The sequence below is a fragment of the Zeus faber genome (assembly GCF_960531495.2).
Source record: "Zeus faber genome assembly, chromosome: 19".
Taxonomy (NCBI): Eukaryota; Metazoa; Chordata; class Actinopteri; order Zeiformes; family Zeidae; genus Zeus; species Zeus faber.
In genome coordinates, this window is record NC_137206.1 from 24,319,242 (window position 1) to 24,338,758 (window position 19,517).

A 19,517-nucleotide genomic window follows, 5' to 3' on the forward strand; every position below is an offset into this window, starting at 1 on the left:
CCGCACCACGGCACCCCCACCTGCACCGCAGCCTCCCGCCACCATTAAGCCGCATGTACAGCACGGGGAGGGAAAAAAAATAATAGATAGATAAATAGATGAATAGACCGAACCAGCGAGGAAGCACCCACGCTCGCTGTGTTTTATGAATAGCACCGGATCTAAAAATTGTGTGTGTGTGTGTGTGTGTGTGTGTGTGTGTGTGTGTGTGTGTGTGTGTGGCCACATATTGTGTTTTTATTTTATATGTATTTTATTTGTCTAAATTTTCATATTGAACAAAACAAAAAAAAAACACCGTGCCCCTGTCTGGATTTAAAGATTTTATCCTGGTGCTTGAGCTGAGGTACACAGTACCGATCTGCCCGGCAACTTCCGTGCACCTGCCTGCCATACACAGCGTGCTGCGTGCAACGTCTTTGTTGTTTGTCTGTGCATGCCGGTCAGTTCAGAACCACAAGCCGTTCACTCTGGAATCTGATGTTGGCCACATTTAAAAAGTAATGTGAACGGCCAAACAAATAAAATCCGATCTGAGCAATAAATCCGGACTGAGCAGCAGGGCTTGCAGTGGGAACATAGCCTCATAGCTTCTTGTTCCAGTTCCAGTTTAACATGTTCCTTCATCAGCAATGTGGATGACATTTCTTAACCCCTGGTCAGTCTTAACTGTTGATTTCATCTAAACATGGCCCGATAATACCTCAACTGGTAGCTCAGTAATTACAATTTAGGCCATTGGCAACCAGATTTGGGCCATCGGCAACGAGATCTTGGCCATTGGCAACCATATTTGGGCCATTGCCAACCAGATTTGGACAATTGGCAAGCAGATCTGGACTACTGGCAACCATATTAAGGCCATTACCAATCAGATTTGGGCTATTGGCAACCAAGCTGCACCATTGGCAACCCGATCTGGACCATTGGTAACTATATGTGGGCCATTTGCAACCAGATTAGGACTACTGGCAACCAGATTTGGACCATTGGCCACCAAATTTTGGCCATTGAAAACCAGATTTGGGCCATTGAGAGCCATATTGTTTGGTGGAGTTGCCCCTTTAAAAGCCAAAATTTGTTTTCCTGGCATGTTTATTGATCTATTTTGTCAAAAATGATAAATTAAGTGAGAATATTGAAATATGGATTCTACGTTTCCAGGATGATAAGCACTCAATTTTAGAATTGTCAAGATTTTGTAACCATTTTGTCCGTCTTGGGTAACGAACAGCTTGATACATGGTGGCCAACTTGGCAACCACAAAGTTTCTGTTGTTATCCCTGCTGAGGTCCAGGGGTGTCATGTGAACCAACCACGACGTAAGCAATAGTCAATAAGGGTGTATTCATGCCTAGCACGTTTGGTGCATTTGTTCCGATTCCTGGGGTGTTTACCTAGATCGATTTGTTTAGGCATACGTGAGCACAGCAATCACACTCTGTTCCGGACCAAATCAACCACATCGAGTCCATTCCCATTCAAGCTGGGTGGGGGGCAGGTGCCCCACCAGATTTTCTGGATTTCTTTGAATATTTATATGTATTTACAACAGTGAAAACCACTTATTGTGATCATGTCTGTCCAGGTCAAATTTATCACTATAAGCAAATTATAATCTTATAACCAAACTGTTTTATTTTTCTTTATTTCTCATGCCGATTACCATCTAATGGTATCGATGGCTCTGTGGAGCCTGACATAGGATGCACAATTATATTCAACGGTTTTTATTCATTTTTTTTTTTTTATGTAGACGGGAAATGGGTACGCACAGTGGAGCAGAGATGGCTCCCTCTCCATTACGCATTTATGACATTGCTCTACACCTGCCTGTTTTACCAATTATCGGTCTTCAATCAATTTTAATCTTAAAATAATTCTCGGACAGGAAATGTGGAAATTTTGCACCGGTGCTATGCAAAATCCTGATGGGGCTATAGCGCTGCCACTGCAGACAGGTTGCCGCGAGGCAAAGGATAAAGGAAGTAAAGTTAAAAAAACATTTAGTTACCGTAGTTATTATCGGCACCGTGTCGCTGACCGCACTGACTTTTCTGTGCGTAAAAGCCCAGTCAGATACGACAGATATGGGAAGTAAAACATTTCTCAGTCTTTTATAAGTGAAATAAGAGCAGAAACACACACACGCAGATGGAGAGAGGGGCGCTGCGCGCGATCTGCGGAGCGGGAGGAGAGAGGAGCGCAGCAGGGGCCCACAGCACGAAGCCTTGATGCTCGCTCAAATTGAATATGTTGTTCATATGGCGAACGCTGGCACATCAACTAGAGCAGTACAAGAAAAGCAATTGTACACACACGCTGCCGATGCTCTGTTTTCGATGAACTCAGCGGGGGGTGGGGGGTGTTTGTCTGGGCGAAAGGAAACCCAGAGTGGTTTCCGGGAATCCTACGAAACTTCCCGGAAAATTCGGACTACCGTAATCACAAAACAGTTTGCAAGCGCGTGGCGTTTGTTTGTTGTTTTTGGCCGGCTGGGAAGCGTTGCCGTGGGAACATGAATCGAACGAAGGTCCAAGTGCAGCATTGGAACATAATATTCCCTGAATGGAGTCTGAATACGTAACATACTTAATATTGGTTTGGGTTCAGGGTTGGAGGTCAGTAGCGACATGACAGGGATAGAGATAATTGTAGAGGTCCAGCACCGACCAACTTTTCACTGACGACTCCATTTGCTTAACGTTGTTCTATTTTCTGAGTGTGTGTGGTAAAGACCACTCTCTCTCTCTCTCTCTCTCTCTCTCTCTCTCTCTCTCTCTCTCTCTCTCTCTCTCTCTCTCTCTCTCTCTCTCTATCTGTTACCCGTGCTATTGACAGGGGTGTCGCTGCCAAAGGTGAACTACTCCTTTGCAGAACACGGGTACTGTGAATGAACAACCGTGGAAATGAATTGGTGGCGGCAAACAGGGAGGCAGGGGTGAGATGGAGAGAATGAAAGAGAGAGAGAGAGAGAGAGCGCAAGTGGATGGCAAGGTCGGCGGCTTGTACGTCTCACGTCTTCTTTCTTATCCGAGTCCAACCACAGTTAGACGCTGATGTGTCGTGAGCGGTTGCCAGGCGTACAATGTAAATGTTCAAATTCTCTAAGATCCAAATGACAAGGAAATCCAAATGCAAATGACTTTTAGTTCACACTGAAAGTCAGAACTATTGGTAGTAATTAGGGATGCAAACGTAAAGCAATTAATCGAAAGTTGTCAACCGTAATAAACAATCGTCAATTAATTCATAACGTAAAAGCCAATGAGGTCACCAAAGCGAGTGGTGCGCGGGAACCTACGGGATGTCACGCACCTCTGGGATTTTGTGACTTGGCGCAATGAGTGTTTCTCTTCATATTTACGACCCGTCTTAACGCAAGTTAAATATTTTAACTTTTCGCCGTGCCCCGCCACGGAATGAGCCTGATGTTAAGTAGCGGATCAAGTCTGGGGCAGACATGGACAACGAGAGGCTACTAAAATTACTAAACAATACTACAATTCATATATATAATAACAGACAGGAAATAATTTCGTTTGATATATCGATATATATTGGAGTCATCCCCATAGCAACGTATCGCTTGTTTCGTTTTGCCATCATACTTCTACCTCTGGGTTTTTTCCTCCCCGTGCTCTTTGGAAAGTGCCGTTATCCCATTCCCGTGTTCCGTCTGAACACAGCATTAGTTGCTGAGGAACAATGAACATAGTGTCGTCCTCGGCATGTTTTCCACGTGCGGCAATGTTCGTGGTTTGTCGTCCTTCCGGAAGCCTCCGTCTCCTTCGATTGCTATTTCCTGCTGCACTGGGCTTTGTTTTCTCCGCTGACCCCTGTCGCTCTGGTGAGTGTTGCTACTTTCTGACTGGGTATTTTTTTCTTGAAACGCCCTGCGACCCACAAAGACCTCCGTCGATACAATAACAAGACCTTATTATTCTAATCGAAAATACATAATCTTTGGAGGAGGAGAATTTAATTCTTATTAGCAATTAATTCCCCTCTCTGACTTTTCTGATGATAGTCGGTGTAACGCACGGTGAGCGAGGGAGGACTTCCCTCCGAGTCGTCGTCGTAAATCATTTATTTTGGTCAAAGGCCATGAATATGAAATATTTTAATATGAATCATTCCAAATGCCCAAACCTCTCTCACCTTGGACTTTAACTTAGTTTCAGTAATTATTTTCAGTTTGTGAGTCGAATATTCACTCTTTTGCCGGAGTAACTCCGGACTACTGAGTCATTTAAAAGATTTGTTTGCTGTGAAGGAATCGTTCGCCGTCATCTACTGGTAGACCGCAACAATAACAGGCAGAATCGCACGTGTTTGCGGCGTGTCGTGGTGTTTGCGTGGTTGACGGGACAGCGGTGTCAGGCAGTGGGATTAAACCATCGTTATTAAAGTGTCGCCATGGTGGGAAACAGGCGCCAGACACAAAATTGAAGCACTCGGGCAAAGGAGCAAAACTGGACAAGCTTAGCTCAACTGTATTGGTCACTGCAGACATCACGACACACATACACACACACACGCACACAGCACACACACGCACACACACGCGCACACACACACACACACAATATTGGAGGCTGTGAAATGCATACTCCCAGGGACTAAGTGCATCATCCATCACTGGACCATGTTTTTTCTGCATGTTTTCCATGCTGGTTCTTACGATGTTATATTGGAGGGGACCCATGTCAGCACAGGGAGAACATGCAAACTCCACACACAAAGACCCCTATTTGGAAGATATTCCACCCGAGTGCAGTGCCAACAGCGTCCCAGGCGGGAATCGAACCTAGGACCTTCTTGTGGTGAGGGCATCGCATGGACTCATTTTGATCTTCAATGGATTCCCCTCTCTCTCTCTCTTTCTCTCTTCCTCTCTCTGTCTCTCTTTCTCTCTCTCTCTCTCTCTCTTTCTCTCTCTCTCTCTCATTCTCTCTCTCTCTCTCTCTCTCTCTCTCTCTCTCTCTCTCTCTCTCTCTCTCTCTCTCTCTCTCTCTCTCTTTCTCTCGCAGACAGCACAGCAAGCATCGTGGCCCGCCGGCGGCGGTTCAACCACCTGACCCAGGATCTGTACCGGCTGCCCGTGGTGGTGTGGGACGGCGGCGAGCCCTCGCTGAGCGGCACCAGCACCCTCACACTGCGGGTGTGCCCCTGCCAGCGCCAAGGCCGGGTGCGGTCCTGCCAGGAGGAGGCTTTCCTCTCCTCCGCCGGCCTCAGCACGGGCGCCCTCATCGCCATCCTGCTGTGCATCGTTATCCTGCTGGGTGAGTGGGGCGGGGCGAGGTGGGCCGGGGCGGAGGGATCGTAGTCAGAGGGCGTGGACCGGGGAGAAGAGGGGTGGGGCGAGTCTTATGAGGGGGGCCGTGGGCGGCGGAGCGGTGGGATGAAAAGACGCCGAGGGCAACGCCAGAGAAATTGAGAATGATGGAGGGAGGATTTAAGGGATGGAGGGAAAAGGAGAAGAGACAACACCACGCAGGGTCAGTGTGATTGAGGAGTAACCCCTTCACTGGCATTGGGAGAGAAAAAAAAACAAGAAATTGAACGTAAATATTGTAATGTATGTGCATCGTATGTGTAAACACACACACACACACACACATATACAGTATATATATACATACATAAATTTTTTTAAACATTATATATAACAAATATATTTGAACACATTTTTTTTTAATTTTCAGAGTACCCCCTGCAGTAGGGTTAGTACCGGTGCGAGTACCTCCATTTGAGAAACACTGGGTTAGAGCAGAGAAAGCCCGACGGGAAACAGGAAAAACGCATCAAATGACCACTCGCTAACAAATCATTTTTATGACCAATGAAACCTACTATCCTAATTTTATATGTAAAAAACATCATCTTCTTCTCAACCTTATGAAAGTGAATTGTACTGTGAATGCTACGTTGAGAGGTGAAAATGTGTTCTAATTTAGTGCTGTTTCAAATTTGCTGCTTTCCTGGGGTGAACGCCTCTTTTATAACCAGGGAAACATTCGGAATAATGTTACTTTTAGAGAAAAAGAACATGAAATTAGGCCATTAGACCTGCCAAACAAAAGGTTGCTAAGCTACATGCTACATCCCCTTCAATTAGTAGCTTGATCTCAAACCTCAAACATTTCATGTTGCATTTGTTAACAAAAAACCCAATGGGGTTATAATAATAATAATATGTATATACTGTATATATTTTAATGATAATAATGCTAACAACAATGTAACAATAATGATGATAATAATATTATTTATAATAATAATAATAATAATAATAATAATAATAATAATACTAAAATAATAATAATAATAATGGTGGTAATAATAATAATAATAATAATAATATTATTATTATTATTATTAATAATAATAATAATAATAATAATAATAATAATAATAATAATAATAATAATAATAATAATAATAATACTAGTGTTTCCTTTCCTTGTCTTAAGCATGCAAGGATGGATGGTCTCTAGATGCTGATACATGTTTGATGTATTTGACACAACCTGATCATCCATGTATAGTCACTTATATCTCGCAAATCAACAAGCTGCTAGCCAGCTAGAACCACCACATATACAGTGTTTCTTAATTGTTATTTTTGAAGGCTGAATGCCATAGTTTTGAGAAATAAGGTTTGGAACCTGGTGTTTAAATAAATGATTAAAAGTGAAACCAGTGAATTGTGACATTGGGCACAGGTGGACAATTATAATGCAGGAGGCATTGTTTTTGGGTTGTCCATCCGTCCCCTTTTCGTGAACAAGATCTCTCAGGAACGCCTTGAGGGAATTTTTCAAATTTGGTTCAAACGTCCACTTGGACTGAAGGGTGGACGATTTTATTTTGTTGGTCAAGGTCACCGACCTCACGTCCGTCCCGTTCTCGTTCTCGTATCTACCGAACGCCTGGAAGGAATAGCATTACATCTGGCACAAACGTCCATCTGAACCCGAGATGAAGATGAACTGATTAGAATTTGGTGGTCGGAGGGTCAAGGTCACTGACCTCACGTCCGTCCCCGTCAGTCTCGTTCTCGTGAACACGATATCTGAGGAACGTCTTGTCCAGACAGACATGGATGTAAACTGATGGTTTACGATTCAACTTGACTGGTTGGCGGAGGTGTACAGCCGCGACGCAGTAATGTCGTCCTTTTATTTTCCCCGGTTATTTTTTTTCAGGCAGTATAAGTACTGAACTTAAGTACTGGCTGATAAAGTAGAGATACAAATACTGAAATGAGGTACAAATACTATGTATGTATGTACTGTAATACTACTACAATAATAATAATAATAATAATAATAATAATAATAATAATAATAATAATAATAATAATAATAATAATAACACACAGGGTCCAGTTTAGTCATGTTAGATACATATTACAGGTTTCAGAGGTTCCCGAATCTGCGCTCAGATAGAGGGACTCTCTCCTGTCCTGAATTCCTTCTTGGTTCTTTCTTCTTTCTCTCATTTTGTGGGGATGGGGGTTGCTTCCTTTTTGGTTGGTTTGGGAGGAGGGCGACGTCCAGTTCAAATTAGTGTTTAGGAAGACCCTCATCCCTGCTGCGTGCTGCTGAGCGGAGGATGCACCGGCGCTCCTGCTGCTCGATTTGGCCCCTAATGGCACATGTTTGAAGTTTTACGGAGGTTTACGAAGGTAGTCGCATATAAGTAATTTTAGTGGAGATTTTTCCTTGGATTACATGTTCAATAAGTTAGGTTTCCATGAAATACAAAAAACACTGTGGCTGTGAAAAATGACCATTGCACGGCTTCTATTTTTCCGATGCCTCGCTGGACCTTGAACTCATTACTCAGTCGTACATTCCAGTGGATTAAACTTGACATGGTCACAAGTTTTTGTGGATTCATGATTTTTATATTTTTCATTAATCCAGCAAAGTAATGGGGACCAGATACATCAAATATTATTCAAAGACAGATCTACTAACATCTACCTATATATATAATATATATATATATATATATATATATATAATATATAATAAATAATATGATTACGTCATAAAGCGTCTTACTGTAAATCTCATCTCGTTAGTGTGCTTGTCAGATTGCAAATTAATCAAATCAAATTTGATTGTTTTTTCACTAATTTCTGCTCGGTTGGTTGATCAATTCAGCTCAAATTTAAACCACGAGATCCTTGTGACATAGCAGTTTAAACAACACATCAACCGTGTTTGTAGCTTATGTGGAAGGTTGTCTTCCAGATAGTTTTTGTCAGATTGGACGTATTTCGGCGTGAAATGCATTGGTTTGTCTCTTAAATATCAATATAAATTTGTTTGGTTTTTCGCTAATCTCGCTCCGTATGGGGATCAATTTGGATGAAACTTCAACCACGAGATGTTTGTGACAGCGTGGTTCAAACAAGATGTTAACTGTGTTCATGTGTCATGCCGAAGTTCGCTTTTCAGATAGTTTTAAGTTTCAAAATTCTGAGGATTTTCACCTGAACAATATCAATAGCAATAACAATATTATTACCATTACCATGGTTATAATGGCTCTATTGATAGGGGTCCAGCCTGTAACCTATAATGGTAATGATGATGATAATAATTATTATTATTAAAGTTGCCAGAATAAACAAAACAACCTCTTTGTCTGCCAAAAAAGTGGGGCGTGACAGTGGAGATGAAGGATGTTAGAGAAGCTTGTGTGTGAGGTTCATGATCCAACCTCCCCCTCATCTTCCCATCCTCTACTCTTCCTCCACCTCCTCCTCACCTTCCTCCTCCTCCTCTTTTCCTCTTCTTCCTCCTCTTCCTCTTCTTCCTCCTCTTCCTCTTCCCCCTCCTCCTCTTCCTCCTCCTCCTCCTGCTCCTCCTCCCCTCCTCCTCTTATCTTCTCACTGATTGTCCAAGGACATCGTTGCGTGAAGGTTATGCATTCACATCTGCAGCCACACCCCACGCCAGAGAGCGTGGATCGAGGGTCATCGCCGTCGTGGGAGAGAGAGGGAGAGGGAGAGAGGGGGGGGGTGGAAAAAGGACACCTCTCTTCTTCCCTTTCCCCTTCTTTCTATCCCTCTCTTCTTCTTACTCTTCCTCTCTTCTTCTCTTTTCCCGTCCCTTCTTTCTCTTCCTCTCTTCTTATTCTCCTCTCTCCTCTTCTTCCCTTTCCCCCTCTCCTTCCCTTTTCCTCCTCCTTCTTGTATGCCTTCCTCTCCTCTCCATCTTCCTTTTTCCTTCTTCTCTTCTTCTTCATTTTCCCCCCTTTCTTTTCCTCTCTTCTTTTTCTTCTATTTTCTCTTCCCTTTTTCCTACCTCTCATTCCGTTTTACTGCTTCTCCCTCTTCTTCATATTTTCCCTTCTTTTGCTTCCTCTCCTTCTTCTTCTTCTCCTCCTTCTTGTTTTTCATCCTCTTCCTCCCCTCTCATCTTCCTTTTTCCTCCACCTTTCTTTTTTCTTCCTCCTCTTTCTTCATTCTCCTTCTTTCTCTTCCCAATTCCCTCTCCTTCTCCTCCTTCTTCCTCTTCTTCGTCATTCTTCTTCCCTCTTCTCTCTTTTTCTTCCTCTTCTTCCTCTCCTTCATCCCCCATCTACTGAAATTTCTTGCTCTTCCCCTCCTTCTCACTCCTCCTTCTTCCCCTTTTCTTCCATCTCATTACATTGCCCTCCTTCACCTCATCCCCCCTTTTTCCTTGTTTCCTTCCTCTCTTTTTTCCTCCTTCTTCTTCTCCTTTTTTCTTCCTTCCCTTCCTCCCCCTTCTTCCTCATCTTCTTCTTCCTTCTTCTTATTCTTCCTTTTTTCTTCTTCTCCTTTCCTCTTGCCATGTACCCAGTCTTCTTGATTAGATTGTTTTTTGGGCTTTATAGCGAGGTTGGAATCATCTTTTACCTCTTTTCTGTTTCTATTTCACAAAGACACATTTTGTCTCAGCTCAACTTTTCTTTTTTTCCGCCGCACTTTTGTTCACATGCTGTGTTTTTTCCCAGAATTCAGTTTAAATCAAATTATATTTGCGAAACTGAATCATTTCAATATCACAGGAGCAGTTTTCGGGGCCGAGAGAAGGATCGATCATCCTCCTAAAGTACGAGGCAGAGGAATGGCCTCTTGCCTCATAACTTTATTAGCACTGATTTAATTCTGATCAATACGGTAAAACTCCAGTAACGAAAACACGATTAAATCAGGATTTAAGGAAACTTCCAGGATTTGAGTGTTTTCAGTCTGTCATGGAACGCTGCAAGACCCAAAATGTCACTTTATTCTTTAAAATAAATCACACAAAGCCATTCAGAAAAAAAACAAAGACAGGTATTCACTCCGCTTTCCAACAGTGATTCAACCCTTTCAAAGTCAAATTCAAAGTCAAAAATTGATTTCACTTAAAACCTTAAAGTGGTTTTCCTCCAAATCCAAAACCTTTTCTCCAACCCTCCCATTTGAATAACACTGAAAAGTAGTGCAGAGAAATACATAATACATAAAGCAGCTACTGCTGGGGCTGCCAAAGCTCCCATCGAGTTGTAGAATAAAAACTGTTCTTATTCTCAGCAGCCCAGCATCGCATTACCACATGACCACATGACCACTCTGCTCCCAAAATGTGGCGGAGCTACGTGCACTTCTCGTCTAGTTTCAATTAGCGACCTAAGCTCGTAGAAGCTTTTTATTCCCTAGTAACATACAAACTTGTGTAATTGATATGATATAATGAATCAAAGTGCCACATTCCACGTACCTTTGTCAACCGCTGACATTGTGGATCAGATTGCGACAAAATGAATTAACTCCCTACCCCACCACCACCCCATACCGTTCCTTTTCCGATGACGAAGGAGAAGCTACGGTGGCCTTCAGGCGCCGTAAAAACAAACAAAAAACAAACAAAATAAATAACATGGCGGTGCAACATGGGGGCCTCGCTCCCTGTGCAGGTAAAAATGGCTCATTCTAAACTAACGCCAACACAACGATTCTTATTTTCATGGGATTATTTGCAAATTAAAACCTACTTATAAATATAATATTCCATTTCCTCCAAGTCCATTGTGTAAATTCTACACACTGCACCTTTAAATTCGCCTCCATGGAGGAACCGTTGTGGAAGAATGCTTAACTGTGATAGGATGCTTTTAATGACATAAAACTGACGGGGTGGCGGTGGCTAAAGTTGGTATTGACTGTGGGTATAAATATAAGTATAGTTAGTATTTTTTACACAGGGATGAATGAATATGTATTAAATAAGAGGGACTTGCATAACAATGGATTCGTTAGATCAAAATTGTGACAATGTTATTGCTAAATGATTACATGGTAATAATATATAAACATATAATACAACTAAATAACCACAGTCTGAAATAATTTATGTTCAAGCAAAACCTCAACTTATGTATTATTATTTATTATTTATTTATTGTTTATTATTTAGTTATTTTACCATTGATATGATCATAGAACATTTTGAGGCCTGAAATAACCCCATTGTGGAAGCATTTCCTGTGGCCATTATATAAACAGTATATTGGATTTCTTTCTGGAGATTGTTGGATTACTGTCCGGCATAAACGCCGCCTGACAAAACCCCCTAAAGGTGTATCAATCCCTGTTCCTTGGATGCCAGTTCTGTTTTTATTAAGTTGGAATTAGTCTCGTCCTGGACAGGACACAGTGGGTTCCTCACAGGGCGGATAGTGAATACAGGAAGTCCAGAAATGTGTGAATGTACAAGGAAGTAATTACAAAAAACGGTTCTGGGATGGGTCTCTTTAAACAGGGCACAGATAAGCACCGTCCTCGGAAAATTGCATTTTTACTTTTCCCCACCCAGCCTGAACTTGAACGCCCCACCAGGGAGAGTTCAGAGCAACCAGGTTTCCTTCTATCATCAGAACTTTCATTTGGAATATAGAATGGACCGGTCAGACTCACAGTCGGAATAGTTTCTGTAGAGTCCTGTAGTTCGAACACAACAAGGACTATTCTAAAGTTACACTTCATTGTTACGTTTCGTAAGTGCCCTGTTGTGTCCATCACCTCATGGACGTCTCATCAAAGCTTGAACCTTTAACACCTTTGACCTGTTTGAGTCCAAATTCATTATTACTGATACGATAGCGAGCCGTAGATTACTGTGAATTAATACGTTAACTGGAAACACATCATTGAATGTTACCCTGCCTGGATGTTAGTGAGTAAATTTAGTCCAAAACTCGACATACTGTCCAAATCTCTGACACTGTCAGTCATGATAGAACAATGCAAGTTTGTCCTATCGTAACCGATTGGGTCATTTGAAAATGGCAATTATTTTCCAAAGCACAATTTCATTTTTGGTTTGGCAACTTGTTATTACTTGTTATACTTGCTATAAATGAAGAGGCCATATCCACAAGGAAACAACCAACCATGGCCATGTGAAGTTCACAAGGCTACCCCAATAGGTCCATGGGGCAGGGGTTTCCCACCCCTAGCTCTAAGGGCCAATCCCAATCCCCCCCTTGGCCCTACCAATTGGCCCTACCCCTCCACCCTACCTCCGTAGGGTGTCCCATTACTTTTGGGGATTGAGGGGTAGTGCTCATCTAGCCCTCCAAATGGCCCTCGAAACGGAGCGCTTTCAGAGGCAGACTGCAAACGGAGTGGTAGAAGAAAATTCCAAGAACGCTTTGCGAACTGAGGCAGTGTAAACAGAACATGGTGTGGGGAAAGCAGCCCATATCTTCGCAAATAATCATGCTCATTTTTTTTTTAATGCGTTATCCTATATCTTAGTTGAATGCAGATGCAAAGTACTATGTAATTGGATCGTTTAAACCGCTATTCACGATGTCAATAGAACTTTGTGTAAACGCCGATTTGTGAGTGACGGTACAAGTTTTATTCTCATGTCCCGTGTATGAGGTTAAAATAATACAAATAATCCAGCGGCAAAACAAAGTATCACAATGAGTACAGCCCATGCAACTGGTAACACCACACTGGGCGTTGGCATTGTGGAAACCTCTGTCCTGAATGGGACGCCTAGAGCCTCGTCGCTGCTGTCAATGGCTACTGATGACGTAACGAGTGGTGTCCCATTTCCAGGGGAAAGATTTCAACCCCTTGTGGCTCCATTCTAAAGGGCCATTACGCAGTTGAGGGCATTCCAAAACTTTGAGTAGGGCCATCGGTGGGGAATCGGGATTGGCCCTAAATCAACAACCTTTACACGTCCACTCCTTATACAGTGTATATCATTTTTTCTTCTTCTTTCCAGCCTTCCCCCTCTCTTTATCAGAAGGAGAGCAAGGAAAGTTTATCTAGTAGCGAAGCGCTTGAGGGCCCGGCTTGGATGAGCAGCTCCCTCCTTGGACGTTACAAGGTTGATCTAGCGCTAGTTCTGATGCCGCGCCGTCTTGAACTCCCATTTAATGAGAAAGACCAACACGTATTGACATTCCTTTCTGTTCTACGCACATAATCACAGAGGCCTTTTTCTTTGATCTCGGGAACGCCCACCCTGCCTTTTGTTTTTGCTGCAGCCTTGGGTGTATTGCTAACTGTTCAAATCCAAGGTAGCTCCCAAGCCAAAGTAAAGATTCCCGTGGTTAATTGGGACTCGGCGAGGGAAAAAATAAATAAATGCAAAAAGTGAAGCATCAATCAAGGTCGTTTCTGCTAATGCGGCATAATGAACTCCTTTTCAGAAAATACATCCCAGTAAAAACCTACTACCTGGCACTCCCCCGTTCGATCTAATTGATGTGAGCGCCGTAACGTCCCGCTCGCACGGCCGCCATTAGCTCAAGGAGCATAACCGTCATTAGCTTGCAGGAGCAAAACCCTGCCATGTATCATGCCATCAAATATTACTTTGCTGCGCAACTTCATTAGAGCCCGGATAAGGTTCTCACAACTTCATGCTACATTTGCCGAGGTACCATCACCGCGGCTTATTCTTGTTCCCCCCGGAGGGATCGAGTCTCAGGGAACTTGTGAAGTTTCCCGCCTGGAAAGGAATGGAAGCCAAAGACTAAAACCCTGCAGAATACTCCCGTCACCTTTTTTGGGAGTATTTTGGAGGCCCCGGGTGTGATGGTGTGATGGTAAGGGCGACAGATTATTATCGCAGCGACAGGAACAGCAGCAGCTTGCATTCGTCGGCGGAAGCACCAGAGCTGACGCTAATAACGGTTAATGTGCATTATTGATTTACAACGCCTGGCTGGCCGCAAATATGCACATAAAAACAAACCAAAAAAAACAAAACGTCTGTTGTCGGCCTCTCGTCTGGTTAGCTGTTTACAAACCACAGCATGTTCATCGGCTCCCAGCTTTGAATCAACCAAACGCACGCCGCAAGACATTAGCATCAACTTAGCGCCCGGGCGTCGTAACGGCATCAAACGGCGCCATTATGATCAGCTGAGCGTTTTGTTGGTTTTGATTAAATGTCCCTCTGTTACAACGCCCCTACCCCCCCGTTCCCCTGTGTGGGTATGAACGTGAATCTTCAAGGCTCCAAACGCATCTGTGTGAAGCTTTCATGTAGCGTTCACCCTTTTTATTGACCACATCTCTGCTTTATTTATCGCATCAGTCTTTCTCGCTGTCTGTCTATTTGGATAAAGTACATTTTCCATATGCAAGGGATTCGTCATGCCAGGGGCTAACTGTTTGCATTGCGGCTGCTATTGACTGTCGGTATAAATATGAATATAGTTTTTCCCTCACAAAGATGCAGGAATATGTATCTGATGATATGGACCTGGATAACAATGGATGAGTTGGGTCTACATCACTATGTCATGTTACTAAATTACTACAATGTTAATACACTGTAGTAACATATGAATGTATATCTATCCATCTATCTATCTATCAATAGGAGATGGTGGTAATGTATCCATCCATCCATCCATCCATTCAACCATCCATCCATCTATTATTAGGAGATGGTGGTAATGTATATATCCATCTATCTATCCAACCATCCATCCATCTATTATTAGGTGGTGGTAATGTATCCATCCATCCATCCATCCATCCATCCATCCATCTACCAACTTCCATGTTCCTGACCTATATATTCAAACATACAGTATACTGTATTGTAACACCTACTGTATATGTTCTCTCTCTCTCTCTCTCTCTTTCTCTCTCTCTCTTCCTGTCTTCTGTTAGCCATTGTGGTTCTTTTCATCACGCTGCGGAGGAGCAAGAAGGAGCCGCTGATCGTGTCGGAGGAGGACGTGCGGGAGAACGTGGTGACGTACGACGACGAGGGCGGCGGCGAGGAGGACACCGAGGCCTTCGATATCATCGCCCTGCGGAACCCGGCTGCCGCCGAGGAGCTGCGCTTCCGCCGGGACGTGCGGCCGGAGGCCCGGCAATACGGCGGCCGCGGCGGCGGGGGCCTGGTCGGTGGTGTCGGGGCGGGGTCGCTCAGGTACCTGCCGAGCCCGTCGTTGTTGGAGGCAGCGGTGACTGCTGCGGAGTTGGACCAAGCACAGGACGTGCACGAGTTCATCAAGCAGAAGCTGGCGGAGGCCGACCGGGACACCAGCGTGCCGCCCTATGACTCCCTGCAGACCTACGCCTACGAGGGCCAGGGCTCGGCTGCTGGCTCCATCAGCTCCCTGGACTCCTCCCCCATCTCCCCTGCCTCCTCCGGGACCATGCACCCCACCGAGCTGGACTATGCCTGCCTGGATGACTGGGGGCCCCGCTTCCACAAACTGGCAGAACTCTTCGGAGAGGCGGCGGACTCCTCAGAGGTCACCGCCTAGTCAACCCATCCCCTTCAACACCTCCACCGACTCCACCCCCTTTTTCCCCCGAAACCTCTCCAAACCAAAATCCGTTTGAAATCCTTTCCCTCAAATTTCCAGTTTTAAACAGTATAAACAAGACAGGAAAGAAAAGAGACAGTGACTCTTACTCAAGCTGCTCCGGCTTCTTCCCCAATTCCTGACTGAACGACCGTTTTGTTTTTTTTCCATGTTGTTGCTTTGGGCTCGTGGGTCGATCAATCCGGAGGCGTCAAAATCTGATTTTTGGGGGATGAACGCAGCAGCAACAATACGGAGAAAAAGGAAAATATTATTTTCCTTGGTGTATATTTTTTATTGCTCAATAAAAGTCCTGAGATCCACATGGGTGGATATATGTGACAACGCGTGGACATTCCCTTCCTTCCTTCTGTGAATGGATCCACATGACGGGGGAAAGACTGTTTTACACAAGGTTTTATTATCAGCGCTTTAGCATTCAGTGCACATGGTTGAACCAAGAATGAAGGACAGTACATTGCATTGTTTTTCAACCACTAGATTGCTATGAAAGCTTCCCAGATGAAGCCTTGAAAACCTTTCAAATTCCACTTAAAATACATTTGTAAATAATGGAAACTATAGGTCTTGTGTTGTCATATCAGAATTGCAAGGCTGCACCTATTCATGGAACTCATGGGTTCCAGCAGAACGGCAGCTCTGTGTTCATCAGAACAAGCTCAAGTTCAACACTGAAACTCTAGTTTCATACAGTGAGTGATGAAAGTTTCGACTCCTTTTTTGAGATCCGGTTCTTGACGATTCGCTCGGTAAAAATTAATCGTCCCAGATATTCGCCCTCTTGGTTCATTTGGTTCAGTCGGTGTAACGCACGCTGAGCAAGGGAGGACTTCATGAACCATGAACGAGGGTCAGAAGAGTCGGTTTGGCTCTGAGCTGTGAATAGAATTCTCCCAAGATTAATTTCATTTTGACCAAAATGATTTATTTCAGTGAAATAGAAATCAGTCACATTCGATATGAACCAAACTTCTTGGCCTTTTTCTTTGCTTCGGACTTTCTCTTCACTGGTTATTTCCAGTTGTGAGTCAAAGATTCACACACTGCTGTGCTGGAGCGACTTTCTGACTCATTTAAAAGATTTGTTCGCTGCGAACAAATCGTTTGCGAGTCCTGCATCACTAAATATTAGTAGGTCATAATAATATAAGCACAATTCTATGGTTTGAGACATTTTGTGAGGTTTCATAGTGGTTAACAGGAAAGTGGTGTAGCTCCATGGGATTATCTCTTTGTAAGTAGTGAAACAAGGTTGGTAAACACTGAGACATTGAACTAAGAACATGAGCAGTAATGACGATGAGTTTCATCTCATACGTCATAGAGACTTAAAATATAAAATAAACAAACAAAAAACAAGCGAGAAATAATTTAGCTCTAGCTCTAGCTTTGAGAAGTTAGTGGGAAAATATTTTCACAACTAGACTGATTTGCATAAAGGAGAGAGCTAATGCATTATTCAGATGTTCCAGGCAGCCCAGTTATTATTATTATTATTATTATTATGATGATGATGATGATGATGATGATGATGATGATAACCAATTCCATCAACACTCTCACAAAAAAATCTTCCCCTCCAGCACAGGACGTCCATGCATATTGGTTGTTCTTGCTGGATTGCCCTGGCTGCTGCAGCCATTATTTAAGCCAAAAATCGATGTTAAACGTTGGACTTTTAATGTAGGTGCCACTTTTTCATCCAAATTTGACCCAGATGTAGTCACTGGAAATTTGGACACTTTTTAAATGGTCCAATTTAGTCCAAATTTACGTTGGATGCGTATTGTCTCTACAATGATTTTAGCATCAAGTTTTCACAAATGTATTTTATAAATTAGCTTTTTAGGCATTATTTAAATTGGAAATATGTGCCTTATTGTTTTTCAGGGTGTGAATCTTAGCCATTTTGGATGTAAAAAGTGAAATTCTATCCCCCCAAAACTGTGAATCTTTAGAAAATTTTACAGTTGAATAGAATTTCCTATTATTATTATTATTATTATTATTATTATAATTATTATTATTATTATAATTATAATAAATAAATAAAAATATACAAACCAAAATTTTAATCTGAAATGAAATTACAATTAGTTAAAATGACTTAAAATAGGCTAAAGTTAGCTATTATCTCATAAAAAAACCTTTGCATTTTACCAAAATGGAAAATAAATTATTTGCCGTTATAAATAATACATCATTATGATGCATCACCTTAAATCATAAGTCATTGAATATGTACCACTTGAAACCGTAAGTCATTAAAAATGTATAATTTTAATTGATACCGTAGCTACAAAGGGAAATGTGAGCGATCTGCCTCTCGAACGTCTACGTCAAAGCAATAACGTTAACGTAGCATCAGGGACCCAGGAAATCACATCAGCGCAACTTAACATTATTTCTAGCGTGGGGTTTGGTCACCTCCATGGGCATTGGCATTGGCCCCTCCCCCCTCACTCTCTCTCTCTCTCTCTCTCTCTCTCTCTCTCTCTCTCACACCACTGTCAGATTCTATTGTTCATGCTTCAAAGGCCTCAAATGAATACACAGTTCATTTTTTTTGATTGATTATAGAGATGAGATTGATTTGAGATTGATTTTTCATTGCATCAAATCCATTAATGTAGAAAATCGATTTTTAATGTGAATTTCAAAAAAAATGAAATTTTGAATGATTTTTTTTTAATATATGAACAATGTGATTTTGTATAGACGCTGAAAACAGTTCTGCCTGCACGCACCAAATCACTACCAGAAAAAGTGTGAAGTGAGAGAATACTTGGATACGCAAATTTCCCTCAAAACCCCAAAAAAACAGGATGCGTCCGTGTCCTGGCTCCGCACTCAGCTGAGACCAGGAAATCCTTCTTGTTCTTGTTCTTCTTCTTCTGCTCAAAGTCATGAAGTCGCACAATGATCCTGTTGGTGCATCATTAGACATGGTGCTTGATCTCAAGGCAAAAGATTTGACCCTGAATGGAATTTAGTTTGTAAAATACGACACTGCATGTTGGTGTCTCCAGGATTCCCAATGCTTCTCCAGTTTCCCCAGGCTTCCCCAGGCTTCTCCAGGCTTCTCCAGGCTTCTCCAGGCTCCCTCGGTCATCTCCAGGCTTCTCCAGTTTTCCCCAGGCTTACCCTGTCTTCCCCAGGCTTCTCTAGGCTTCCCCAGAATTCCCCTGGCTTCTCCAGCCTTCTGTAGCCTTCTCCAGGCTCCTTCGGTCATCTCCAGGCTTTTCCAGGCTTTCACAGCCTTCCAGAAGTTTCCCCAGGGTTCCCCCTGCTCCCACAGGCTCCCACAGGCTTCTCCAGGCTTCTCCAGGTTTCCTCAGGCTTCCCTGGGCTTCTCCAGGGGACTCGAGGCTTCCCCAGGCTCCCCCGGGCTTCTCCAGACTTATCCAGGTCTCCCTAGGCTTCCCCAGGCTTCCCCAAGTTTCTCCAGGTGTCTCCAGGCTTCTCCAGGCTTCCCTAGGCTTTCCAAGTCATGTCCAGGCTTCTCTAGGTTTCCCCCAGTCATCTACAGTCTTCCCCAGGCTTCTCCAGGTATCCCCAGGCCTCTCCAGGCTTCTCAGGGCTTCCCCAGTCATCTCCAGGTTCCCTCAGGCTTCCCAAGTCATGTCCAGTCATCTCCAGGTTTAGTTAAACTGTTCCATGATATGAT

The 19,517-nt window shown here is 43.2% G+C and overlaps 1 protein-coding gene across 1 annotated transcript in view; it reads left to right on the forward strand.

Annotated features, from left to right (window-relative positions):
- The window catches only part of LOC307245044 (cadherin-18), a gene marked incomplete at both ends in the record, with an annotated part of 124,598 nt that extends 108,811 nt beyond the window's left edge, over positions 1–15,787 (forward strand). The window contains 2 exons of the mRNA XM_080020455.1: positions 5,035–5,286; positions 15,183–15,787. Of these exons, the coding sequence (XP_079876581.1) occupies positions 5,035–5,286; positions 15,183–15,787 (857 nt within the window). The remainder of the gene's footprint in view (positions 1–5,034; positions 5,287–15,182) is intronic.
- Positions 15,788–19,517: the final 3,730 nt, after the last annotated feature.